Genomic DNA, 27,095 nt, shown 5'->3' on the forward strand with positions numbered 1-27,095 from the left:
GCAACAGGTGGCTGGCAGACGGGTGGAAGAATGACTAGACGGACTGCTGAATGGACAGAGACGGATGATGGACAAACGGAGAGATGGTGGGGCAGAGAAATGGAAAGGACAAATGAATATTTGGACAGGTGGGGGAACGAATGATGGAAGGACGCGAAAACGGATGGATGGTAAGTATTTGTATCAAATGGAAGGATGAGTAGACTGATGGACGCGACTTTTATATAACTTGACAGGGCATAAAGAAATAAGACTTGAGAATAAATTATGACTAATCTTTCAGCACACATTGGGGGAGAAGAATTAAAAGCCGAGTGCAAAGAGACTGAGTCACAGCAGCGTTTTTAGGATGAAAATATAAAACTCACATGTTCTCTTTATTTGTTGTATATAGATAGATGTACACCACTGAAGGTTTTGGATAAAAGCAAGCACAAAAACCTCATTTATGTCAGGAGCAAAAAACATGGCTGGATGTGGAAGAATCAAAACGAAAAAGATGTTGGTTTACAAAGATTGGAAAATAAAATCCAAATCCTAGTCGTTTTCCTAACTGTCAATAGTTTTAAAGTGTTGAACTTTGTGCCACATACCAACCGTTTGCAGTTGCTAAGAATATCTGATTTCTATACACAGGATAGTTTGTACAAAATATGAAATCTACCATTTAATAATAGATATAACATAAAAGTACATTATATGTACAATGAAGCCAGCCATTTAGTATAACAAATACTAAAGGACACTTGCAATAAAAAAGTCTTTTCAAAGAGAAAAAAAAACAACAAAAAACAAAGCTTATGTAAAATGAAAAGAGCTCCAAAGAAGCCAGTATTAAAGCCATTTTAAGAACAAGAGACACCAACAGGGCGCGGCGAGTCCGATCCTCCCGCGCCGGTTCCGTTCCATACGAGAGTCTAGAGCAAAAGGTGCAGGAGAGGTGTTGGCGCGCGCCTTTTGGTGACCGTTGTTCTTCAGGACGAACATGGAGAGAACAGAACAGTGACTTTCAATATAATTTACAATTTGCACATTCGGTTGAAACACTGACGACGAGGTTCTGCAGGCAGAGGAGGAGAAAAACCACAACAGAATGAACTCGAGAGCATCCAGAAGCAGATCTTCCTTCTTTATTTCCTTTTTTAATTTATCGCTTAGGAAAAAAGGGGAGCGCGCAGGTCTGAGCGGACAGGGTGAAAACAAAACGTAAAGGCGGAATGGGACGGTTGAGATGGGAGGCGAGCTCTTTATGACAGGCACCGCGGGGCAGGGCAGGGGGCCCCTTCACGCTAACACAGACAGCATCACGGATTTAAACTCTGCACTACTTTTTTATTATTATTCATTGTTTTGTTACCTTTTTTTTTTTTTAAACTTTACATGCTGCGTTTCCTTTTTCTTTCAAGTTTTACCAGGAAGTGCTTAATTCGCTGAAGTGGCTTGCTTGGTGGGGGGAGACACCGCACCGCCTCCGCTCTCGGCTATACACAGCTTCGACCAGGCAAGGTTAGGGGGGAGGCCAAGCAGCGTGACGCGCCCTGCTTGGAACACGTCGGATTTTTTTTTTCTTCGTTTTTTTTTTTTGTACCAATTGTACAAATTTTTCCAATGAGCTGGCGTTTCACGTTACGTGTTGTTAATACTTCAATCTGCAGCAAATGTCCCCTTCGATGACAGAAAAAAGGCACTGTGAAAGGAAAGGCTTGGAAAAACTAAACGCACCTTTTCGGCTTCTAGCGAGAGTTGCCTAGTAAAACAAAAAAAAAAAAAAAAAAAAAGATCCGCCCAATTTCTGCTTGAAATTGGGTGGATCGAACATGAGTCAAACCCACACCTCTCTTCTAATGAGGATTTGTTCTGAATGGATGCGTATGGACGAGTTGAAATAAATCCCATCTTATGAGTAAGTGAAGCTGCAGACCAGGTTTGGCTTTGCTAACTTATTGCCTACCGACCTAAAGTTTTTCAGTGAAGTGGAAAAATGAAAGCAGTTGGCACCAAAATAGACTTCTTCACAGAATGGGGATGAATCAAACTGATTAAAACCCCAATGGTTTGTCTGTTTTCGTCAAGAGAATGAAAAACATTAGAGCAACCAACAAAATGGTTACACATTAAAAGAAGCGTCTCCTCTTTTTTTTTTTTTTTTTTTTTTTTTTTAATGAGACAAGCTCTTCATATACTACGTACGGAAAAATATAGACAGCTGTTTTGTTCAAATGTTATGAGAAAAATAGCTAATATTAAATATATACGTATATATGTATAAACAGCTGACTGGGTTCACCAAATTATGCTTTTTTGTTGTTGTTGTTTAAATCTTCGACCTAATGTAGCTAAGGGCTCGTACTATTTTAACAAGCACCTGACATCTATAGATAAGAGGCAAGAAGATCAGACAGCTCACACACTGAACAGAACACCTGAGAAGAATGACCAGAAGAGGGCAGCACAGTATCTCAAAAACACAAGCTGAGGAGACGGAGAAACTAGAGAGGAGGAAAACGAAAAACAAAAAACGCTTCTTTTAGGGGAAGAGACGTAGAGATCAGGACTGGTCTCTGCATCCCAGCAGGAGAAGGGCGGGTTTTGGGGAGTGAGAGAGGACAACCACCGCTTGTCCTTTCAAAGCTTACTGGCTAGCTTCAGACATTTTCAGTGTCGGGAGTTTTCTTGGCCTGTTCTGCACTGTGCTGCGCTGAGATACCAGAGTTCTGTTGTTGTGCTGGCCCTCCGTGGGCCTGTGGTTCCTCTGTGGATGCCGCCGCTATTTTTTTTATTCTCCCTTTCTTTCTTTTTTTGGATTCATTTTAAAGGTTGGTCTCTGTCTCTTAGTGGGCATCGTGCGTCGTCAACATTTCCTCGGCTCTTCGGTGCAACTCCAATGCCGTGACGGTGGAGATGTCTTTCGGAAGCTCCGATTTTCTCCTCACCAAAGGCCGTTCTCTGCGTTGATCTTTTTGGATCTGTGCACAAAAGACGAGCATCAGTCAAAACACCGGCGCCGACGCCACGCACAGCTCTGCTGCGCGGTCATTTAGCTTCTGCTCCGACGGTCGTCACTCTGACATCCGTCACTGTAACGTTTCGGCGCGTCTTTCCAGCATGATACAGCCGAACCAGCAGCTGTGCGAGTGACTCAGCACACCGACAGCAAAATTAGACGTGCGTAGCACATAGCGCTTCGCAACATGGAGAAACGCAGGTCTGCAAATTCAAAGTAGTATGCAAACTTTTTGATTTTATCGAATACACCTTGACACAGCAACTTGCCTGATTGCACACACCTACAGGTTTTAGTCTCTGTGTATTTTATTGTGATTTTATGTGAAACACCAACCAAGCGTAGTGCCTTTTGAGTCCTTTTCTTTTTTTAATAAAATAGTTCTTGCTCAGTGAGACTGGATGAAGAGCATCGGTGGATATTTATTTTCAAACAACACCCTAGAAGCTGCTCCATCAGGCTTTCAAAGTTTGGGATAAGTTGATAAGTTGACTAAAGTTTGTCTTATTCTTCTCCAGCTTTTCCCCTGACCCTTCTATAGTATTCCGTAATATTCCTGAAACAGAAACAGAAAAGCTGTTATTACTGAGTTTGGTTGCAAACATGAAGACTGTTGACTTTGTTTCATTTCAGAAAAAAAGAAAGACTTATTCCCCAACACAATTACACAAAATCTCAATGAAATACACAGAAGTTGTTTATGGCAAAAGTGAAATATCTCTCGGGGTGTGAATACTTTTGCAAGGTTTCTGCAAGTCAGACATAAATATTACTTTATGCCTCATTAAACCTGTACAGAAATCACTAGAATCACAATGTAAATGCTGCCACTGAAAACCAGCTACTCATCCCCAATATAAAAAGCCAAACTGAACACCAACTGGGAACTAGTAAACTCATGAGTATCAGATCTTTTTTTTTTGGTCTCTTTTTACATTGAACTGGAAGCGAATCAGTCTCTCTTTTAGCACGTTGAAAACCAGATGAGCGTCTTCGCTGCTACACTCCACACTGACCTGTGTGGCTCCCTCCTCTACTGTTTGCTTTAACACACTGACATCTTCTATCAGCGGCACATCTGTCTCCATGTCCATCGGACCGCATGATCCTGGAGGGTCAATGTACACCAAAAACTGCACACAGGCACAAAAGACGAATAATAAGAGTCACTCGTGTAAACTCAACTGAAACCTGCATGTTGTGAATGCTTATGCGCCACAAGAAGCACCTAGTCCCTCCTTGAAGACAAATTTGAGGCTGTATCAGCTGAAGCATCCGTGACTCCGGTCAAATCAGAGCAAAAACGAGCGCAGCTTCGCTTCGATCAGACGCCCGTGAAACTGCTGCTGTGTGTTCATCTCACCTGTGGGTTGGACTTTGCAAGGTTCTCTATCTTCAGCCATGCGTCTTCTCTCTCCTTCCATTTGCTTTTCTCTCTAAGACAATGAAGCAGTTTATGAGCTTATTTCTCCGAATAAGCTGGTCATGTTTTTCCATTTCTGATTCTTTTTTCAGTGATTTATCCATATGTGTAATGAGGTCAGATTTAGTGCAGCCATCCTGGAAATATCAGTGCGATTCACAAATGACTTACTTGCTTTTCTCCGCTTTGAACTGCTGGGTGCAGTCGTCAAACAGCTTCTGATTCATCTCCATAAAAAGTTTCAGAGCATTGTAGATCAAACCGTGGATTGTCCTGTGGGCACACGAACATTCCTGTGGCTCACTTGTTTAGCCCACAACAATTAGGCGACTACAACACTCCCACGTACGCCGCAGCGAAAACACCGAGCCCGGACTCACTTGTTCCAGTGGGTCTTGGAGTTGCGGTAAAGGGCTGGAAACATGATGGGAAGGATCTTGGCGGCGTTGTCGCTGATCAGGCTCATGATGTACTCGTTGTTCCAGTAGTACAGCGCACGCTCGGCCACCTAACAATACAGTTTGTCCCACAGTTAGGTCACGCAAACAAATAAAAGGATGAAAACAAAGTAATCAGAGGTGGCTAATAGAGACAACAAGCGAGCCGAGAGGAGACGCGGACCTGAAAGTGTGGACTTGACACACACTTGGCGAGCTGCCTGAAAAGAGGCTCCATGACTTTGACGAACTCCGAGGGCTCGATGACGTCCAGGATCTCCTCCAGCTCGTTGAGGAACATCACCTCCTTTGGACTGTGGGTCTTTGGCCAATATTTTAACAAAGCCATGACAGTCTGCATGGACACACACACACACACAAGCCGGTTTACAGGAAGTTAGAAAAGCACTGTTGACAAGGCCAATATATTTACCAAAGGACTGCAACAATGCTTTCCATAAACATTAACACGGCTCTTGGAGGAAAACAAAACCAACAAGAGTATTTGGAGCATAAAGCAGCAGAACAAAGATGTTTCATAGACAATACAATGATCTTTATTCCTCCAAAACAGTCTACAGTATTATTTTCATTTTGCCCACTTCTACTTTGAGATGATCAAGTTTATAGAGCTGCAATTAAAAATTAATTTAGCAATTTATTAATCCATTAATTATAAGAATAGAGAAATTGGAGCAGACTACATTTATTGTCATTTTGTGCAAAATGTATGTATTTTTTCTACAGTTTTGGCTTAATTACTGCTCTGAGGGTGCTGTTCTTTCAGCATTTTTATTGATTTACTTTTTTGGTTTATGATGTTGACCAATGTAGAAGAATGAATGTCAAATTATTTGACAGTATCTGCAGTATTGCAGCCACAAGTTCCACTACAAATTTGATATTCAACAGTTGCTGGATTTTTATTTTTTTTAAACTTCTGAGTGCCGTAGACTGTATGCAGGATGACCAAGTGAATCTATTGCCACAAGGGCTTTTCAGCTGTAACCTTGTATTGTAATGAAAGAAACAAGAGCAGCCTCCGAATATTCTTTTACAAGATGAAAGGGTTGGGCTACATAGTCATAGACGGACCTTCAACAAAGCACGGATTCCCATAAAATGTCCTATAAGAGCGTTTTTTTCATAATGAAAACAGTGTTTAGTCACCGTTTCTTAAAGGAAAAACTGCTGCAGAGTTCTACCCACAAAGCAAGTGCACAAGAGGAGGAAACACAAAGCGGCACGTGTTGAAAAGGTAAACAAACGACTCGATTCAGAGGCAGCTTTCTATTGAGTTTTGCGAGGTAGTTATTTTTAATGATCTAGCCACAGCACAATGTTGCTTCTGCGTGTAGCAGCAGATTAAACTACACTAAAAACATCCATCCGATGAAGTAGTAGACAGATTTTTGCTACATCATTGATGGTGGCCGACATGTCGACGTTAGAAAATGAAGGACTTGAAACGAATTACAATTTGAGAAACTTCTGTTCAAAAAAACGTCTACTTTAAGAGCTCTGTTTACAGAAGGAAATTCTGATTTTACACCATTTATTTACAGTAACATTACATACAATTAACATTTTTAATACATAAACAATGTCTTAAGTCCCTTTAAACTGGTAGACATTTGAAATACGGGATGTATGATTTATAAAAATTTTAAATATTAATTGTTAAAACAACTACTATTGAAATGTGGTAGAAGACTGTTTCTGACCATGTCTCAAAATTAAACGCTAGATGCGACTAAATACAAACCATCTTCACTGACAAGATTAAAAACACATTTCTTTTTAACGACCCGATCCAAACAGGATGTCTGCACGGCTAATTGACTTATCAATATAAACGACCCGACAGCATTAACGAGTTCAACCTTACCGGCTCTGTGAGGGTGCTGTCCTTCTCTAAGAACTGGACCACACAGTAGGCCAGCTGTGAAACACAAACACAGTCTCCAGTCAGCCTTCTTCTGAAGTGTAGCTGAGAGGAAAAGGGAAAGGTGTAGCACTGAGGGTACTTACCTGTGGGTGATAAACGCTCAGAGATTTGACTTTGTGTAAAGGCAGAAGGACTTTCAGTAGAAAAATTTTGTGCTCTTCTTTCAGTGGCAAAGCAAATCCATTAATTATGCTGCGAATGAAAAAAAGTGGTCATTATATCAAGAGTTTGGATTAAAAAGAATTCAAATGTAATGCTTCTTACATAATAATAATAAAAAAAAACATTTTATAACTCAGTTCTTCTTCCACATTTGGATATTTCAGAAGAAAAAGGTTATCTAGTTACTACCTGTTTGTTCCTGCAACATCACAATGCTGATGTTGACTTTAGATTAAGCCAGCTGATAAAGGGCAATTTCACAACTTTTGTTTGGCATCCAGACAAGCTCACATCAGCTCAATTTATAAATGTGTGATTTCTCATATGTTCCCTGAATTATCCCACAAAAAATACAAGGTAAATCACAGTCTCTGATCTGCGATGTGTGGTCAGGAGTGTCGGTGATGTTTGTTTTTATTTTAAATGACTATCTATTTGTAGGCACAGTTGCAATATCTTGTGGTATGAAAAATCACAGATAGAGGACCCCATTAAAAATACATATCAGTATAAAACTTTCCAGAAATAGACATCTTTATCGAAGTACAAGGACTCCTCATGATTCCATGCTTAATTTGTTTCATTCCCTTTAACACAAAATTAGAAAACTAAATGTTTTCTCAAATTACTTGGTCAAAATCAATACCTTACCTGCCGAGTATTTCCAGTAGTTCCGCTATGCCATTATGACGCTCCGTTTCATAAATGAACCTAGGGAAGAACGCATGTTTTGACTCAACCTCTGACACTCATGCAAACAATAACCGCTTACGATCAAGCTTAACAACTAAAGCACACTCACGTATAAAATATGTTATTTATCTGTTTCCTAATGTATGCTCGCAGACCCAGGAACTTGCCGTAGATGCGATGCAGAGTGGTTTTTAAAAAATCTCTTTCTCTGGGATCTTCACTGTCAAACAGTTCTAAGAGCTGAAACCAAAAGAAATATGAAAAGTATAAATTACCTGGCAACAAGCATAATAAAAAATAGTACTTTAACATTGATAAGCTACGGTTCTCACCTGCATTACAAACTTCTGGTCAATATACTTTTTGGCAACATTAGGTTGGAAGTCTGGTGACTCTAGAAACCGTAGGAAAAATTCATACACCAGCTGTGGGAAAAGAGCAATCAGTTGACTTATTGGTTTCCGGTTTCCAGTGGATGTGAAAGCTTACTGCGGCTGTGTGTTACCTGTAGATGTGGCCAGGCCGCCTCTAGCGTTGGCTCATCCTCCTCAGGGTCAAACTCTGCACCGGTGGGGTTCGATGAAGGAGGCAACGTCCTAAACATGTTGACAGCAAACTGAGGCGACAAAGGGGAAAACATCAACATTTGGGCTTCACCTTTCACACAGTTATCTCCTAAAAAGCGTCATCACACCAAAAGGCCGAACCTGACCGATTGCATCTGTCAGCCTAACAGAAATCAATGCTGCACTCACACATTAACCTTTTCTCAGTTCAAGCTTCACTCTTACTTTAGCTGATGTCTCGTAAACAAGGCAGACATTTTTTGAGCAAATTAAAAATCTGTAAAGTGTGGAATTTGGTGAATACTTTGTGTAAACCATCTACAGTTGCTGTAGTTTTCTTAAAAATCTTTAGGTTTTTACAATCTTTAGCTTTGTTAAATAGCTCAAGCTCAATCAAACTATATCGAGATCAGCTGTGATTATCCAGATAAGATCTGATGACTGTCAACAATAAACATGCACTGACGGAAACCATTTAAAAATAGCTTTGGGTGTTTAGATTTGGGTGTTTTAAGGAGACTGCAAACTTAAAACATAAAGAGCCATTTTGCTCTCAGGACAGCATTTTATTTCTATTCTTAGGCTTTAAAAAAAAGAGAATAATACAAGAGGACAGATTTTAAAAATAAAAAGAATTGCAGGTTACAACCTAATGACAAGGAAAACAGGTAAAAAAAAAATGTGCTGGCGTCATTCTCTGTGGAAAATCAATGTACAATTCTGAAAAAAAAATTTTTAAACGGTAAAAAACCTGCATCTGGCATCAAATCCATTTTAAAAACAGTAACTGGTTCCATTTAATTTTTAGCTAAACTTATTAAAAGCTATTAGGGAAGCTCCACAGAGCTTGCAAAACCTTGGTTTAGGGTCATCAGAGCTCCAAATAGAGAAAACTCTGGTCACTTTGGACTTTTCCAAAGATGCAAAATTGTTGTGTCTGTCAAACTGCACCTTTTTAAAACCTGAAGACCGATAATTACCCCATACTTACCAAACATGACACCTATTTTGATAGCAAACACAATTGAAAAAATTTACCCCTAAACAACAAATTCCTAATGTGTTTAATAACCGTAGTTATAAACATTTTAAGGTCTTTTTAGGGTCTCAAAAATGCCCTGAAAAAGCACCAAGACCCCCTGGGGAAAACCACTTGTACAGCGTTAACATGAGAATACACACTATCACCATGAAGGAGTTTGTCTTGTCAGTCCACACTTTGATGATAAAAGCCACTAGAGGACTTCAAAAAGCCCTCGTCTTTAAGGGGGGGTCAGAAAAATAGAGTGGCTGGCAGGAATAAGAGAACATTTCTATGCTGATTTGGCAGCTCGGCTGCATTTTCAGCAGCACTGATCAAATAGAGCTTCAACAACAGCACAGGGGATATTTGCACCTTGATCATCTGCAGTTTACAATGTGGCAGTGAGGGCCAGGCTTTGATTAACATCAAAGGATTTTTAATTTGGCTTGGGAAAACAAATCGGGTAATGTGGATGCATCTTGACCACGACCCTGGAGAACCAGCAGGAGGGTTACGAAAGCTAAGGCTGAATAAATGTTCAGAATCAAACCTACAGAAGGTTTAGTTGCAGATTTTGGGTTCTTTAAATGCAAGAATAACGTAATTACCACCAACCTCATTATGATCAGAAGCGTTTTAACGATTGAGTAGTGTCTGAGTTCAGAAATGCCAGAGCGACTGTCGTGACTTGAGACTTCAAACAGACGTCAAAGCAAAGACGTTAGAAGATACCATCTGTATCTGAGCCTTTATCATGTAATTCAGCAAAAAAAAATAATAAAGAACCCAACAAGGATCTAATCTGTACTTTAAACTTTTTCAAACTTAAACCTGAAACACACATCTCCACATATCTCTGACCTGATCAGACAGCAGAAAGATGACCACCCAGAGGGAGATATTTCACACTACCTGCTTTATGGAAAACATGCTTTTTACGTGCATGTTTATGCGAGAAAAAATAAGTGGGTGAATCGTTGCTGCGATCTTTGCCAGTACCCAACACTAAATCTGAATCTAAGAAAGACTGATTAATTTTTTCCCCCTCAATTTTAGCCCTAATGTTTCTGGTCTGTTTATGCAGAGAGGTAGAACTTTATAGACCCTCAACTGGGGAACGAGATGCAAACATACTCGGAAAGATAAATGTGTTTTTTTTTTAAAAAAAAAATATATATATATATATAGTCATGATTTCCATGACACCTCTGGTCATTTCAAGTCAATTGATCAAAATACTTTGAAGCAAAACGAAAGAGTGATGCGACACTTCCCATTTCAAAAAGCTTAGCAACAAACAAATGTTATTAATGCGAGCACAGCTAGCGAGTCATTCATCACCTGAAACAAACGTGAATATACTGGAAAAAGTTCTGTTGAAAGTCTGAACCCTTAGAGAAGGGAGAGCTGATATAAAAAACATCCACCAGAAAGCAGCAAAAAAAATTTTAAACATTTTGGTAAAAACAAACTGTGGCTAGGATGATTAGATTATTGTATTTAGGGAAGTAAATCAGGGGTTCGTGTTTACAGTTTTGAGACTAATTCAAAGGTAAAGTCAGACTACAAGTCGATTGAAAACAAACTCTGATGGAATAAGGGTGAAAGAGACAGGAAGGCAACATTCTGGTTCAGAATAAAAACTTCCGTGTGTTAAATTAGGAAATATTTTCTTAATCTGACTTTATTGGTAAACCGATAATTACCCCATGCATACCAAACATAATACACTTAGCACAGATGTTTGTGTCTATCTGGGGAAATTTTCTCCAGATTTTTGAACAGAGAACCTGCAGCAATTTGTGACTGCTTTGACACTGACCATATGAACTACTTCTGGATAGATGGGCTCTGTGATGACGTTCCTGTTGTGGGTGATGTATTCCACCATCTCGCTCAGAGCGGCTCGCTTCACCTCCTTCCATTTTAGGTCGCTCAGGGGGTCTGAGACGAAGTCGAAGAGGACGCAGCACTGACGCAGCTTCTGGATGAACAGCTTCTCCTGCTCTGCTGGGGGAACGTCTAGGAAACAGAAAACAGACGGGGAACTGAAGCGAGCAGGACTGCCAATTTTTTAGTGGGGGGGGACAAACAACAACAAAAAGAAAAACATATAAAGCAGCAAAGAGATGTTGAAGGCAGTGAAGATAAAATTGATCAGAAAAAGCCTTGCTGGGCAACAGTTGAGCAGGAAATGACTTGCATGCTCACACCGTGATTACTGCCAAAAATCAAATGTGAATGCTAAATCGAACATTTAGCATTTCAAAGACGGCTCCGCCACTACATCAATGATGCAGAGGATCCGAGTAATGATCCCTAGGGAACATGAGGCCACACCTGTCCACATATTATAATTACCTTTAATTAACTGTCAGTTTGAACAAACAAAAAAGATTCCAGTTTTTAGAAAACCTCGACAAATCAAGCTAAACTATTCCAGGCAACTCTAAGACTGAGCATTAGGGCCAGAATATGACTTCTTAGTTTTTCTAATTCTGAAAATGAAGTCATAGTAGTACAACAATAATGTCAAAATAATGAAAATAAACTATTAATATTAGCAAAATAAAGTCAGAATTGCACAATAATAAAGTCAGAATAATGAGAACAAATCATTAATATTAGCAGAACAACATAAAACTAGAAGATTGAAAATTAATTTGAGAGAATGAGAAATCCTGAATAATAAAAAATTGAGGAATGTTGAACATCTTGTGAAGTTATACTTTGCTATTGATTTTACTAATATGATCATGTGACAACTTTTAAGAAATCACCATCAAATAGTTTTCAGCAGCAGGACTTTGAAACAATTGAATAAACCACTTAGAAAGATCTACAGACTCAGCTACTCGCGCTCAAGTTACGTCACATAATTTAAGAAATGTCCAGCTATTGTGACTGTATTCTCATAAATAAAGAAAAATTCTCTTAGCCTGGCCCTAATAATCTGTCATACAACTCACAGAAGCAATGATTGAAATAAAAGCCACGTTTTGAAAGTAGTTTTTATTTCATTTGTAATTTGTAATTTCATTTCAATTTTAGATAAGGAATTAAAAAAAACTTAAAATTGGTATAAAAAAATATCTAATTTTACTTTTAAGTCATATCGGCCAGTATTCAGGAGGTCCTGTACAAGTCAGTTATTGAAACATAATCTCACATAAGAGGAAAAAGCAAGGCAAGGGTTTCAACAATAGGAAAGAAAAAAAAAACTCAATAATAATGCCACAGGCGTTGTTCAATCATTCAGGCATGTTTAAAGCAGCTCTAATGCACCCTTTCACCTTCAGCTGCACTCAGGCCCAAATAAGCAGAGCACTGTGCAGCAACTGGACTAACCTGCAGCACATTTTGAAAGACAGTAGTCAGACTTCACTTCTTAAAGCAACAATTGTATGTCTCAAAAATCTCATTCATAACACCAACCACATAAACAAGCAATTTGGCACTGAAAGAGCACATGGTGGGACGCACAGACACAGTCTGCCAATACACAAAAAACGTTTCGAAAATGTTTGTCGCAACAAGTAAATGCTCAATGTCATAAAAATGAAAACTCCAATGAATGAGCTGCAAGCTACAAAGAGTCCCACAAAATTCCCTCACCTCCAACACTTTTAGGTTTCTTTTAAGAAACCTAAAAGATCACAGCATGAAACCTGTCCGTGGAGCAGCATTAATCACTTCATCGTGACTCAGTTCCTCCTTAAACAGCTGCATGAGTGTAATTTGTCACCATGGTGGCCACAAAATGGAGCCAACACTTAGGCCCGGTGGGTGACCACGCTTAATCAGGGATGCATGTCGGCTACAGCTATCTTGCTCTGCAGTCACACGCCGCTGACTTGATGACGTAATCAGACGAAGACGTCAGAAGGCGAGAGGCGAGCTGGTTGGATTTTAAGAAAGTCGTTTGTACAATTTTCAATTGGAGAGGAGTTGTGTTCAGTAAATCATAAGTCAAGTTTATTTGTATTGCTTTCTTCAGCAAAAAAAAAACAAAAATTGTGACAAAGTACTTTACACCTCAAAAAGAATTAATCACAATTATGAAACAAGCAATAAGCATTACATTTTGTCAAATGCTGCTGTCAAAATCAGAAAGCAACTACAAATCAGATGTTGATCAATGCTCCATTTAATAATAATCAAAGGAAACTCTTCACTGGTGGAGTTTTATTATCGATTTAAACGGGCTCAGAGTTTCAGCATTTTTGAAGTTTTCTGGAGGTTTGTTTCTGAATGTTTGCATCATGATTTAAATCAAAACAAATTAAGAGTTTTTATCTGAATAGGCTAGGAAAAAACTACAATGTTTTCTTTGAAAATGCATCTCTTACAAACAATAGTGGAGAAAATGAGGGTTATGACATAATGTCAGAAAAGCAAAGCAAAAAAAAAAAAAAAAAAAAAAAAAGCACCTAGTAATGATCAGATGTGTCTGTTTTAGGAGATGATGTTTCAGACTTGAATGTTGATGTAGATAATTTTAGAAACAACACTTACCTCAACATTACATTACCCTTTGACTTTGGGTGTTTAGCACAAGATGAGAAAGCACTCAAATAAATATAACTTACTTATTTGAGGGTAGAATTTCTGCATAAGCTTCCTCCTTTTCTCCCTACAATTTGATAGGCTAGCAATGTAGAAGCACAGCTTTCTGACAATTTCACCGAAAGGTTTTAATGCAAGTTAAATACATTGACAAGATCAGAACACCAGTGCGAGTATAAACAAGCGAGTGTGATTGTTTATTTGTTCCATGCTCTTAAAGCAGAATGACATGTTTGTGCAACGATTTACGTGAACAAACAAAGGTTTGAGTTGATCCTGAGAAAAAAAAAAATCCAGGAACATTACTAGCAACAAACAAGATCCATGTAACGACATTGCAGGATAAAAAGCGAGGCCTGAGCTTTAGCAAGCACTCTCGGAGAACTGCAGCGTTTTAAAACTGCGCTCAAAAAGACACATTTTGAATATTCTGCATTAGAAGCTTTCCAGATGTGAAGCAGTTGGTTTTCAGCTGGACTGTCTGTGACCTGTGAATGGCCAATCACACTGAGATATCCATTTCTATGCTGGTTAATTATACATGAAAGCCACAGGAAGATAAGATCGAGTATGCTGTAACAGGAACAAAAGCACCACAAGCAGGCTGCTCGAAATGGAAATCCTCAGTGTGAGTTTAAAAAAAAAAAGATATTAAAGGTAAATATGCAGTGAAATAGTAGCACTTTTTCCCACATGCATAAAGTTGATGATTCATGATTAAACTGTAGTAATTAAAAATGTTTCCCTATTCGCAATGTGCATCAAAACTAACAACTCCCATCCAGCAAGTACTTTACAGCACAAATTTTGTCCAGAGATTAACAATCAGATAAAAAAAAAGTGAAGGAGTCATGATTTAAGTCAATTTTGTGAATAAATTGACTTCAGGAAAATGAATACATGTCAAACTACAAGTGTTGCTTCGCGTTTGCTTGGATAAATGTAACGGTTCCAGTTACACAACAGCACTAGGGTTTCTGAGCCGCCCTAAAATATTAAGAGACACGCTGTGCAACTGCAGACTTCACACACAGGCAACACTGCATGGCTGGGAACATAACCTTTACTCTTCTAAAGACTCCAGCTTGCACGCAGGAAGCCAGTTGTAAACAGAGTTTTGCTTTAAGAGTCGTCCTCTGAAAGTTTGATCAAACTAATAAAGCGTCACCACAGAGCCTTGTTTTTAAATACTGAGGCAGGCTAAGAGTCAGTATTTAAAAACTGACGATCTCCAGTAGAAGGTCTGAAGAGGAGGTTTTTTGTGCTGATAAATGTCATGAGTAGGCTTGAGTTAAAACATTCGCTGATCTCTATCAGTAGGTAAAGGAACTTGGGCTGCAGCAGGAATACAGATACAGTTACAAACCCACTAAATGTGCAGCAGCAGCAACACTCCAGCAACCTGCGAGTGTCAGATTACAGCAGATATACAAAACACTGGATATTAAAGACAGATTCAATCTGAGACCCAACTTCCTACATATGATATCAATAGTAAAGATGGGGGAGGGGAGATACAGGCAAATCTATCACTCTTTCACTGTCTCAGCGACTGAAACCAGCCTTCTAACTTTTTGGCGAATCCCTTTCTTGTTGGTATTCAAACACTACCACCTGCTTCCTGCTCCAAACACACTGCTGCCAACAACAAGAACAAAAAACAACAAAACAAAAAACAACAACAAATACACAGTCGCCTTAACAACCAATGCTGTGTTTCTTGCAACACAAGCTTATTAGGGAGGGCTGTATGCCTACATTTCTGCAAGCCTCCTCTTGAAATACAAATAAAAGAAAAGAACAAAACAGAATACCAAAGGAGCAGATTTGCTCTTCTCACCTCTAAAATGCATCAGGGCCGTAGGCTGGAAGGGCCCGTTGGAGCTCGGTGTGTCCACAACCATCCCGGTGGCAGTGCTAGTGCATGCCAACATGAGTGAGCCGAGGCAGGAGGTAGGAAGAACAGGGCAGCCCGGGCTAAGGCGAGGAGCCAGCCTCCATTTTAGCACGAACGCTGAGCAGAAAATGAAGCTCCCCTGCCGCTGGAGGGAACCAGCTAGTTAGTGACGTCATGGCCGACTGCTGCCACCCTATTGGCCAGCTGCAGTCACATGGGTGGGGCCGTCAGCATAAACAAACACGAGGGAGGGGGCTGACTGGTGGACCGAAGGGGAAGGGGAAGGGCTGCTATTGTGATTGTGGGGGGGTAGGAGAAAAGAGCAAGCTACATCTGTCAAGAGTTTTAAAGCACAGAGAAACTTCAGCCAGTTTATTTGTTTATGAAGAAAAATATAGAGATAAAAATGTTCCTTTCATTTGAAGTTTCTAATAAAAAAAAAGAAAAGTGTTGAATGTTAAACTTCAAACTGTTCATCTGCTTTTGTCCATTAGCATTAAGAACAAACAAGGAACCCACAGTGTTTGACCACACAAGTCCAGACTGCTTAGCTTAACCTGCCCGGCTGTTCCTTGCGATCCTTCCAAATATGCACCGTTCTTTGTTTATGCAGAGTTCAGTCACACATTTGTTTGATCTTGCGCGATAGATGGCTCATCAGGAACGCACCCTAAGCCCAGGTGTGTGTGTGTGTGTGTGTGTGTGTGTGTGTGTGTGTGTGTGTGTGTGTGTGTGTGTGTGTGTGTGTGTGTGTGTGTGTGTGTGTGTGTGACTGAGAAACAGGAAGGCAGGAAGTCTCATTTCAAGCAGCACAGGATGTGCATGTACACTTAGCCACATTCTGTCTCAGCAGCAGCGAGGACAAAACCCCTGCACTGTACGACTGTGCAGGAAAAGGGCAGGTCTGACAATAATCCAGACAGTTCAAGACTGACAAAAGCATTCCCGCAAACAGACAGGGTGACTGAAACAGCAACTCAACCAACACCTAGACAACATTGTATAATCTGTACCGCGAGCGTCATAAACACGGTCATGCACAATGCATGGCCGTGCAAAGAGGGAACCTTGATTTTAGTCTTTTGCAATGGAAGTAGTTACTGTGATTTATAAAATTTGCTTCAAAAAACGCATAGTGCATTCAGATGTAACTGGCTATTTCAAGAGCCACATTCTTATATTTAAGTTTCCCTTTTGACTTGAGATCAATAATCGAGTGAACTGACTTAGGTTGGGTTTAAGAATTAAGCAAATAAACTTTACTTACATATGCATGGGGTTGGATAACAGCCAATTGATATAACTTTGACCAAAACATGTCTCTCATAAGTCAGGTAGTGTGCACAATATATTAGCAATAAAATGTTGGTATAAATCCAATACATAAAACTGGCCTGGTATATTTCCATCTCGTTACCACTTCTTTGTGTTTCGGGAGGGTCGGCAGGGTATTTGTTTGGTCATGTGATAGTGATACAGCAATATTAACATTTTTTCACAATGTTGAAAGGGTAGGTAAATATAATAGAAATACTGTCAGTAAACATAAATTATGTGCCCTAAAATATTAAAAATGAAAACCTCTATTGGTCTACACTTTCATATTATTATATTAGATATTAGCCATATTATTTTCCCTAATTGAGGGAAAAAGAACAGTAAGCCTATTTCAGCCAGCTCAATGCCTGTGCGCAGCAACAGGTGGGGGAGGTGCAACAGTGGTGCTCAGTCAGTCTCCTGCTTATGATATGCTGGCACTTAAAGCCCCTCTAAGGACTGCTGAGATTTAGACCGTCTATGCCGGGGGGCGAAGGGTTTAAAGACATAGGGGAAAAGGTGACGAACATATGTGGAAGTAGTGCCTCACTTATGTCTGCAATATTCAGCTTCAATATTCAGCTGCAATATTCAGCTTGCTGTAACTGAGTCTGTTTGCTACTCATACATCCAAAATGTTGGAGGTCACATCTAATGCAGAACTCTGTCAAGCATGTAACTGTATACAACATCTTCTGCTTTTTTTCATTTTGTGCAACACAGGTCTATCAAAAGTCATCTATAGCTTGCGGCAAGCTATAGATGACTCAATATTTGGAGGCGTGGCCACGCCCGACATAATGATTTCAATCACTTCCTCTGCTTCTATTGCCGAACTGCAACCACAGATGGATGACAATCAAACACAGTGAGGACGTTATCGTTCACAACTCCTCTTTCTGTATGCTAATTAGCCTGGTTGAGGACAAATCAAACTCGATGGCAGAAATAACAAAAACTGCACTGAAGGGACATGATTAATCAAGCTGATACAGTTTAAGAATAGCTTCAAAACTGAGATGACATTTTGCAAAAGCAGGTTAATTTTAGTTTGTGTTTTCTGAGTAAAAATGTGTTTTCATTTTCTTAATCTTATGTAACTTCTAAAAAAAAAACAGCTAACCTTAACACGTTGTGATTCTTATGAGGGTTTGCACTTCTGCTTTAGAAGGGCAGGTGGTGGCTGGATTGGGTAAAGATGACATGTGAAATATCAAATTTCACAACAAATTCTGAGAGGTCCAGGGTATTACAAATGCTGTTTCTATTACACAATAAATCTGTAAACCTGTAAATCTGTAAAATCTTAAAGTTTTATCTTTAGATATGTCACTTAAAATTGTGTATATCTGCATAAAGTAGTCAAAGAGAAGTCCAAAACTCAGTGCAACTGGATGTGAAACTAAGACGGAACAGTTTCAACAATAATGAGGTCAAGTCTAATTCAGAAAGTTATTTTCATGCCATTCTGTGTCCTGGTCATCGTGCAACAAGGCAACTCAAGTTAACCAGAACATACCCACACATTAATCCTTCAAAACGTGTGTCTAGCATATGCATCCATCCGACTGGAGTTTTCTGCTCTTTGATCCTAAAATAACACACAAGTGGCTCTTTTACAGGTCTGCTGATCTTCAATGTCACAATCCTCTAGACATGCTCAAGGCTCTGATCTATTTAGAGAAATAGACCAATCAACACGGCCGCGAACACAGGTTCTCTTAAACAGCGGCTGAACTTTATGTTCCCCTCAGCAGTTCTGCAATGACCTAAAGACATCTGGATTTATCCACAATTATATGATAACAGAGAAGTGGATTCAAATTAAGTCATATGATCAAATTTTTAAAAAAAGTATTGAAACCAGGTTATCTGCAGCTATGTCAGAGGTGAAATTTTATCTGCGATTCAAAATGTTGCAGATGCTAAATTTGATGATGCCAACAGTAGGTTCCAATGTGTGAGAGAACATGGTATTTGTTGTCTTGCAAATTTCGCATGACAACAATAGATTTGGCCTGTTGAATGGGCTTTCAGTGCCTTTGATGTTCATGTTTACATCTTTAACCTTAAAGTTTGGTGTTGGTGTTATCGAGGAAAAGAACGAAAAGAAAATTAAGGTAATCGTGTCGCAGTTCATTTTTTTCCTAATATTCTGAAGCCACAAATTATAGTTTTTCATTTTAGTTCACCTTTCCAGGTTTCTTATGAAAAATGTTTCCTGACTGGCACTTGATCTATAAAACTAGATTAAATTTATACGAAATAATATTGTGTATTGTAAGAAGGATTATCCAAACTATTGTTTTTTTCTTTTTTCCAGAAGAAAACATTACAGCATAATCAACTAAAAAAATTGCCTATTAATATTTTTAAATAAATGTTAAAATTTTTAGTATAATGTATTCGATGCAAGTGTTTTGAATAATTACTTACTTTTTCATGTACAGAAAAAAAAAGTTGTGATTTTTAAGAAAATCACTTCCTCCTTCAGATCTGTTTTAGCAGATCTTCCTGCCAGCCAACAAAAAAACAAAACAAAACACTAATAACAGAAAATGTACCCAAGATATTTTGAGCAGTAAAAATAAAACTGTTCAGGCCTTTTCAGTCACTGCCCCTACATATGTACATGCTGCACAGATTGTATAAAAATTTAATTCGATAGCTGAAACTCAAAGATGTGGCAGCATGTTAGTGTAATCTAAAATAGAAACTCAAACATGGAGGAGCCCTATAGGCCAGCAGGTGGCACCAAACCCTTTCCGACAGACAATGCATGTACTAAAACTCCAGCCTGACAGGAGCTAAAAGATAAAACTTTTGCCCTAAGACTCATTCACTGCCAGTTTAAACAGCAAGCAAGGAGGTGGCACGTTGAAAATATTTATTTCCAATTTCCACAACTTTACAACACCGTTATTTTAATGATAAAACTGTCTAAAACTCTCGAAGCATATATCTGAAAGCAATCAAAATGTGCTTTTTTTTTCCTTTTTCTTTTTCTTTTTTTTTTCCAAATGCACGAATGGGAAGGCTGTTTGTTTTGGCCAGGCCTCACCAGCGTGGCTCTGCAGGACAGGCCTGTGGACATGTGTTTCTATCACAAGGTGGTGAACATGCCTGGAATAAAAACAGGCCAAGCGAGGAGCCTGTTTAGACAGGACCAAGTGATAACATCTACTGGGCCACTCTGGGGTAATGTTTTGCAGAATGTTATCAAAGCCAACACTGGGTGTGGGAAGTACGTGGGCTTATCGGAAATTAAGTTACGCTCATTGGTTTCTTGACACAACACAAATGTAGCAGCTCAACAAAAGACAAATAGAGATACCTTCTTACTGACAGACTCTCCTGGCCTGTGTATGTGTTAGGTGCAGATCTTTCCAGAAGACTGAAAGGAGCCCAAATTGTGCAGAACTGCCAGAGTTAAAGTTGTTCTGCAAGACTGGTAACAACTTTCACCTCTGAGCCAAGTCTTTCCAATCGAGAAACACTCAGGAAAAGAAGAAGAAAAAAATCACTCTTTGAAGAAATCAAAACTTTCTGTAAGTGTACTTGAAGCCAAGAAAAGTACAATTATTTTTTTTTTTTTTTTAAGTGTGGGTGACAGCAAAAAGTGCCTGTGAAAACTCATGAAAAGCTCCCCCCTCTTTAAAACTGCAGCTAGAGGAGCTAAAGTTTAATTAGAGCCACTTAACATTTTGTAGTATACTGTTTTATTTTACACAAAGTAAAGGGTTCCAGCTCTTTAAAGACAGACTCCGCTCAAAGTAAAAAAAAAAAAAAAAAAAAAAAAAAGGAGAGAAAACTTTCCGCCTGTAAAGATGTTGATGAAGAAGGGCAGCTGTTCACCGCAGTAATCTGCAAACTTCCAGTCAACACACTTCAGCGTTCACCTGTCCCACAGACTCAGCAAAGGGTCTGCTTGAACTATGAACAACTTAAACATGTAGAATTATTTTCAACAAGTCACAGTGACAAATCTTGGTAGCAACTTCTTTGCTCCAAACATCTTTAAGATATTTTCGAATGCACCGGTCAGTTGATGCAGAAATTAGTTGTTTTTTGCTGTTCTGGGAGGGGGAAGGTCTTTTTGTCTTTTTTTAAATCTAACACTTAAAAAACAAAACAACATAATGCAGGTTCTTTGAAAGAGGTAGCGCAACTGAATCAAACAAGAAAGAAGAATTTTGGAATTACACTAATTTCTAAATAAAAGCACAAGTGTCTCTAAACCTTTCATGTAATGCATTGTGAGTATTCTGATTTAAAAAAATTTGAAATTCTAAATAGAAAATGTTTATCTGCAATCAAGTGCAAATTGTCCATACTAAATTTCTAAGTTAATTGAATGATGAATTTCTGGCCCATGAGATCAATAAATGTTTCCAAAATATGACAATTGCTGTTCATTATTTAGCATCACAATTGCACTACTTAAGCTGTGCTGGAAATGTATTGTCTTATTTTCAGAGCCTTTATTTTTGCATCGGGCGTTCCGATTGTGGGCTGCACAGTGGTTAGCAGCATGCTACCTAACAGCGAGAAGCCCCTGGGTTCAACTCAACCAGGACTATGTTTATGTGTGTGCGTTTGTTTGTCCTGACAAACCGACCAGGGTGCAGTTACCAGAACAGTAGCTCTATCCATTTGTTTGTTTTCGATTATTTCTAAAGCACTGCTAAAGACCAGGGACAGAACTAGTGTGTGTATTCATGCGTTCATAAGCAGAAACATGCCTGGAGGCCTTATGGCTGTGTCTGCTCCTTACTGTCCCAGCTCACGATAAGCTGACCAAGAACTTTAGCATCTCAATATACACCTAGACAGTTCAGAGGAATAAGATACAAGGAACAGTGGCACAGTTGGGGAAAACATCTTATCCCCTATCATCCGAAACACCGTCAAACACCGCGAACATGGAATTAAAGCTTTATCTCTGGATTACTACTAAATATAGACACTTGGGTTAAATCCAACACAAAATCCATGCCATGTATGTCCTCTGTTTCCATGTATTGCATAACGCCATGTCCAGCTTAGTACTGAAATGCGGATGAGGAAGCATCAAGGGATGTCCGTGGATGGTGCGAGAGGGGACAGAGTAAGTAAATAAAAAAATTAAAAAACATGTTGAATGTATGATTTTTTTGGTAAGGCATCACAAGGATTACATGCGTGTTTTGTCTACTGAAAAAAAAGAAAGAAGAAAAGAGGAACATAAGCATACATCATACTTAATAGCGGAATGGTGCAGACACCTAGCAAGAGAGCAGAGACAATTGCAGTTAAATACCTTTGAAAGCGGGAAGTTTCTGCAGCTCCCTGCTGTTGCTCAGGCTGAAGCGAGAGGAGCTTTGCCTCTTGTCCTTTTTGACAGGTGTTTGGGAACCTGGCTGCTTCCCCTTTAGCAGCTGAGTGGTGGGAGGAACACTGTTGCTCGTCTTCCTGTTGGAGCTCTGCAGGATCAGGAGAAAGACCAACATCTCTTACACTGAACAATGCAAGGCTACGCCAAACAGAGGTGGATGAAGTGGGAACAATGTGTATGAACTTCAATATGAACAGCATAGGAAAAAAATTATAAATATATACATCTGTAGCATGTAGCAACAGACCGGTACATTTAATTATAACCAGCATGTTGCCTCCTACTCAACAGGAAGTCATTCAGGAACTGATATACCATAATTTGTCCCATATATATACACTAATAATGAAAGAATATTTCAAGTACAAAAATAAAATAAAATAAAAAACTCCCATCGGAGGTAGAGAGCTCTGCTTATCATCTCAGAACGGTGATATGCGAGGCTGTGTCTGATCCTGATGTCGGATCACCTGAATGCACAGCATTTCTCCCAGCAGGTCCCGAACGCCTGCAGGGATGCGTTCAACAACACGCTCCTTCCTGATGGCTCAGATCAGGCTTCAGCTGATGCAGCTGTGGACCTGTCTGTCGTCTGAGTCACAGGGGATTTATCACATTCATTTAAGACCCGGCTAAAATTGGCCGCGCAAAAACAGGAGCGCAGTCCGTGCCATTTAAGAAGGCATCTGGTGAAGTTGAAATGAAATTATCCAGATGGAATTTGTTCAGCACTGGACTGGCATTAAGATCCATCCACGTGATTGGATTGAATTTGCTTTTATTTCACCCTCTAAAGTGCCTTGACACCCATGTGTTGTGAATTGACACTGTATGAATAAACTGAGAATGGATTCAAACACACATCACAATAGACCTTGAGACAAACAGGCCATTTTTTAAAAGGAGAGATGAGCTGCTATACTTTCATAGATGAGTTGTTTGGGAGTGTTAAAGAAAAATGTTAAAAGCGTCATAATGATAGAAAATTGTAAACCAAACTAAGCTTGCATTTAATGGGCACACTCAAATCATTTCGCAAATTTGGTGCAGGTCCATTCAGCTGGAAGAAATTGGAAATAGAGGCCATTTTTATCAGATTTAACTCAACCGGATGTGAAAAAGTGAAAGCCTCGTTTAATGCATTAACTGTGAACTAAGATATGGACGAAGGGCAAAAGGCCAGTAAGTTGTTAAAACATTTTTATAAAATGTCATCATTAAAGCTAATTTGAAAATATACAATGAATTACTGAATAGTAATAAGTAATATTTTTGTTTCAATTTATTAAATTAAAATGTATCCATTACAAGTTAATAGCATATAATATTGATATGCACAGAGATATGTATGTTTCTATCTATTTAATAAATCATTTAGATGAAAATATTAGAGATTGTGGGATCTTTGCATTCTACATAGCATAGTTCTTTGCTCAAGTTCAGATGTTTTAAATTAAATTTTTCCCCTAAAAAAAATCAAATCATCTAAAAGAGAAGACAATGCTACTGATTTTGACGACTAAAATGCTAATAGTTTGTTGGCATAGTTTGTATTAAAGCTTGAAAATGAAATCACAATAAAAGCCACCTTCAGGTTCCTTGCCATTAAAAGCACCGACAATGTTTAAGAGGCAATAAGTGAAAATAAGATAGAGATACTTCTAACGCCACTCAGCAGCAGGTTTTTTACGGCAGCTCTACTTTGGACTTTATAACTGTGGTCAGTTATGAAGTTATGAGGAGTTTCTGATGAAGTTTTATCCTGACTGCAAGAAGAAAAAAACTACATGAACAGCCCTCTCTTTCTGCAGCAACTACCTACCAAGCAGTCAACAATTAGCTGCATTTAGCTAGAAGCCTGGCTTCTTTAAGAGACATAACTGGTCTGTCTGTTTAACTTGCTATTAGTTTGTCAGACGTATTGGACTACAGAACTTGCATGCGTCTATTTTCGGCAGGGAAGTCAAAATTAAAAAAAAAGCTTACTGGTACTTATCTGCTCAAAAAAAAAACACATAAATCTGAATACTGGGTACACTGTGTGTTCAGAGTGTTGGCTGTAAATAATTTTTCCATAAAAGATCAGTAATTCAGAAGACATTTTTAGTGAGCAAATGCAGAAAACTATTATTAATATTTACGCTGATAATATTAAGTGGAACATTTTTGCCAAAAACAAACCCTTAACTCTGGAGAATGTTCAGCGATAAATGGAAATGCAATTTTTTGTCTTATTTTTTTTAATACTTGTTATCTAGCACACACTTCACACAAGTGGTGCTTTGCGATTTATTTTTTTTTTGATATTGATAAAATGCTGAAATAGCACAAACTAATTAGAACCTGGTTTAAAATGATCTTTGGCCTCTTAATGATTAGTGAATTGCATAAAATTGTGATTTTACAAAAACAAATGAAGCAAATATTTTCACCTTATAGCTGACCCTTAGATCCAGACAACATTAGAAAAAATTTGTCTTACAAAAACCTTCAAATACAGATTTGGAGGCTACACACAGGAGCGATATGCTTGATGATTTTACCTGCATAAGCAGCACCATGTTGCCTTCAAACAGCATAACCTTATGTTAATGGACGCCCCTCCAACAGCGAGCTAAACATTGATAGCCTGTTCCATTCAACAGTTGAAGCTCTAATTCCTACAACTGTTGAAATCAACAGTCTGCTACTGAGAACAGCTGAAACAATGCCAGCAATTTGAACAGCTGCTCCGAAAAAATTCACAGTGAAAAAAATAAATCATGCGACTTGAACGCTTTAACTCATCTGACAACCTATTGAACCTAAATAAAGACCGTTAGCAGCCTGACTCCATACGAGCATCACTAAGTGCTTTACAAATACAAAAACTGGAGGTTTTTGTACATGTACGAAAGAAAAAAAGAAAAGAAATTATTAAAGAATGCATGGTAGGTGTGTAATTAAATTTCTTATGGCACATTTCTCGTGTACTAGGTTTGAACTGAAGGTAATATATAAAACAGTATATTTTAAGATTTTTTTAAAAAAATGTCTATAGATTGGAAAGTTAATCATGTAGATATAACATTGTTCTAACTTGACAATAGATCACAAAATAAGTATATTTTCCCAAGTGAACATTCTAATCTTTAATTTGATGTGAACATTTGCTAATATCTCTTCCATGAAGTTCCCTTCCCCCTAACAAAGCAATCCTTCAGTTAAAAAAAAAAAGAGGAGGAGGGGTGGGGGTTGGTTTCTAATCTTGCCATTTCAAAATAAGACGTTTCAGAACTGTGCAGGCAATACTGCAACATTGTGAAACTGTGGTGTTTTTGCATGGGGTCATCTTACTGTCAGTCTCATACCAGCCCACGTGTTGTTTCGAAAATTAAAACGCACCTCCTTCACCCACCACCTGATAAGATGTTACCATTAATCTTGGTCTGTCACTATGTGGACAAACCTTGACATCATTAATAAAAAGGTGCTGTGTTCTTTCCTGCTTTCAGGGACTACTTTTTCCCAGCTGATCAAAACAACTATAAGTATTTTTCTAACTTTACATTTCCAGCAGATTTTCCCAGACAAATGCAATAACGTGATGATCCATTTTCAGAGGGACATGAACATTCAAACAGAGTGGGCATTGCTCTGATTTACCTCATGCTCGATATTTTCCTGTCCTCCACCTCCACTCTTCCCCACTTTGCCAGACTTAGGAGACTCCTGAAGGAGACAGATTAAGCTGAGTCCAACTCGTTTTTAAGCGAGCAATGTGAAGCATTAGGGGGGCAGACAACAAGGCTGCCCACCCGGCCACATTCACGTTCGTTAAGTCCGCAGTTAGCTAGCTGTCGTTACTTTACAGTCATTATCGCTCACACTGCATAGGCAACAATTAGCGCATAAAAATCGCAAGCGACACTAAATGAGCGCTTTACTCAAAGCGCAGCAAACCACTTTTATTGGAACAAAGCAACGCGACACATTCAGCAGTGCTGCTAGTGTGTTGGCAAGATAGCGGCTAGCCAGAAATGACTGGTGCTTGGCTAAGATGATGGGACGTTAACACTAATAACTAAACGTCCAGATAGCACCTGGTTTATCTCTAAATACAGTAATACACACTCCACGTGTAGTTCACTCCCTACAGACAAAACCTGAAAAATGATCCCGGACTTACCTTATCTTTTTTGGGTTTATTCGGCATTGTACAAGCGTAGCCGCCCTTGCTCCCCTCTCGGATAATCCACAACCAAAACCTTGACAACTCTCCGGGCACTACACTGCAAGGCGGTTCAGCCAGTACTCACGCCGTGATTGGCTGTTGGCGGTCAGCTGACTCAGGCGCCAAGCACAGGCAGTTTCTGAGAGCCCCCTGCCGGTGAACGTCTGCAAGTGCAGGGCATAAATAGGCTTTTTACAAAAATTTGACTCTGTAGCGGAGGGAGAAAAACGCCGGTGCACTTCAAATGAAAGGTTAATGCTGATAATGTGACCTTGTTCCTCTCCTGGTTGTCTATCTAGAAAAATAAAAGATGAAATAGTTATCAATAATTCATCAAGTTCCTCTGGAAGTACTGCTTCATAAAAAAAGTAAGTCATGCAGTTCTGATTTATTAGTTTATTGGGAGGAAGTGGTTCCGCTAAAACTTGATAATGCTTTAAAACTCAAATATAAATATGTAAGACGTTAATG

At 39.0% G+C, this 27,095-nt stretch overlaps 1 protein-coding gene across 4 annotated transcripts; it reads right to left on the reverse strand.

Annotated features, from left to right (window-relative positions):
* Positions 1-358: 358 nt before the first annotated feature.
* Positions 359-26,668, reverse strand: ppp2r5cb (protein phosphatase 2, regulatory subunit B', gamma b). 4 transcript variants are annotated; one of them, XM_055044415.1, is made up of 16 exons: positions 26,580-26,668; positions 26,057-26,122; positions 22,337-22,499; positions 11,080-11,279; positions 8,173-8,283; positions 8,000-8,092; positions 7,777-7,907; positions 7,626-7,685; positions 6,896-7,004; positions 6,753-6,806; positions 5,049-5,219; positions 4,808-4,935; positions 4,599-4,700; positions 4,368-4,440; positions 4,021-4,137; positions 359-2,966 (listed from the first exon to the last, which is right to left on the reverse strand). In XM_055044415.1, the coding sequence occupies exons 1-16, from the start codon at positions 26,604-26,606 to the stop codon at positions 2,832-2,834; spliced, it is 1,740 nt and encodes a 579-aa protein (XP_054900390.1). In that variant the 5' UTR covers positions 26,607-26,668; the 3' UTR covers positions 359-2,831. The 4 variants fall into 4 exon arrangements, with proteins under 4 accessions (XP_054900390.1, XP_054900391.1, XP_054900392.1 ...); XM_055044416.1 differs by lacking the exon at positions 4,021-4,137; XM_055044417.1 differs by lacking the exons at positions 22,337-22,499; positions 26,057-26,122; positions 26,580-26,668 and adding an exon at positions 15,664-15,905.
* Positions 26,669-27,095: the final 427 nt, after the last annotated feature.

Source organism: Poeciliopsis prolifica, unplaced genomic scaffold, assembly GCF_027474105.1.
Source record: "Poeciliopsis prolifica strain line A6 unplaced genomic scaffold, Auburn_PproV2 SCAFFOLD020, whole genome shotgun sequence".
In the NCBI taxonomy this organism is placed as follows: Eukaryota; Metazoa; Chordata; class Actinopteri; order Cyprinodontiformes; family Poeciliidae; genus Poeciliopsis; species Poeciliopsis prolifica.

Excerpts from the sequence above, each read along its gene's own strand:
- ppp2r5cb (XM_055044415.1), bottom strand. The coding sequence starts at position 26,606 with ATGCCGAATAAACCCAAAAAAGATAAG. Across the intron at positions 4,701-4,807 it reads TCCAAGACCCACTGGAACAA|GACAATCCACGGTTTGATCT; the intron begins GTGAGTCCGGGC and ends GTGTGCCCACAG. Across the intron at positions 4,441-4,598 it reads TTCAAAGCGGAGAAAAGCAA|AGAGAAAAGCAAATGGAAGG; the intron begins GTAAGTCATTTG and ends TCATTGTCTTAG.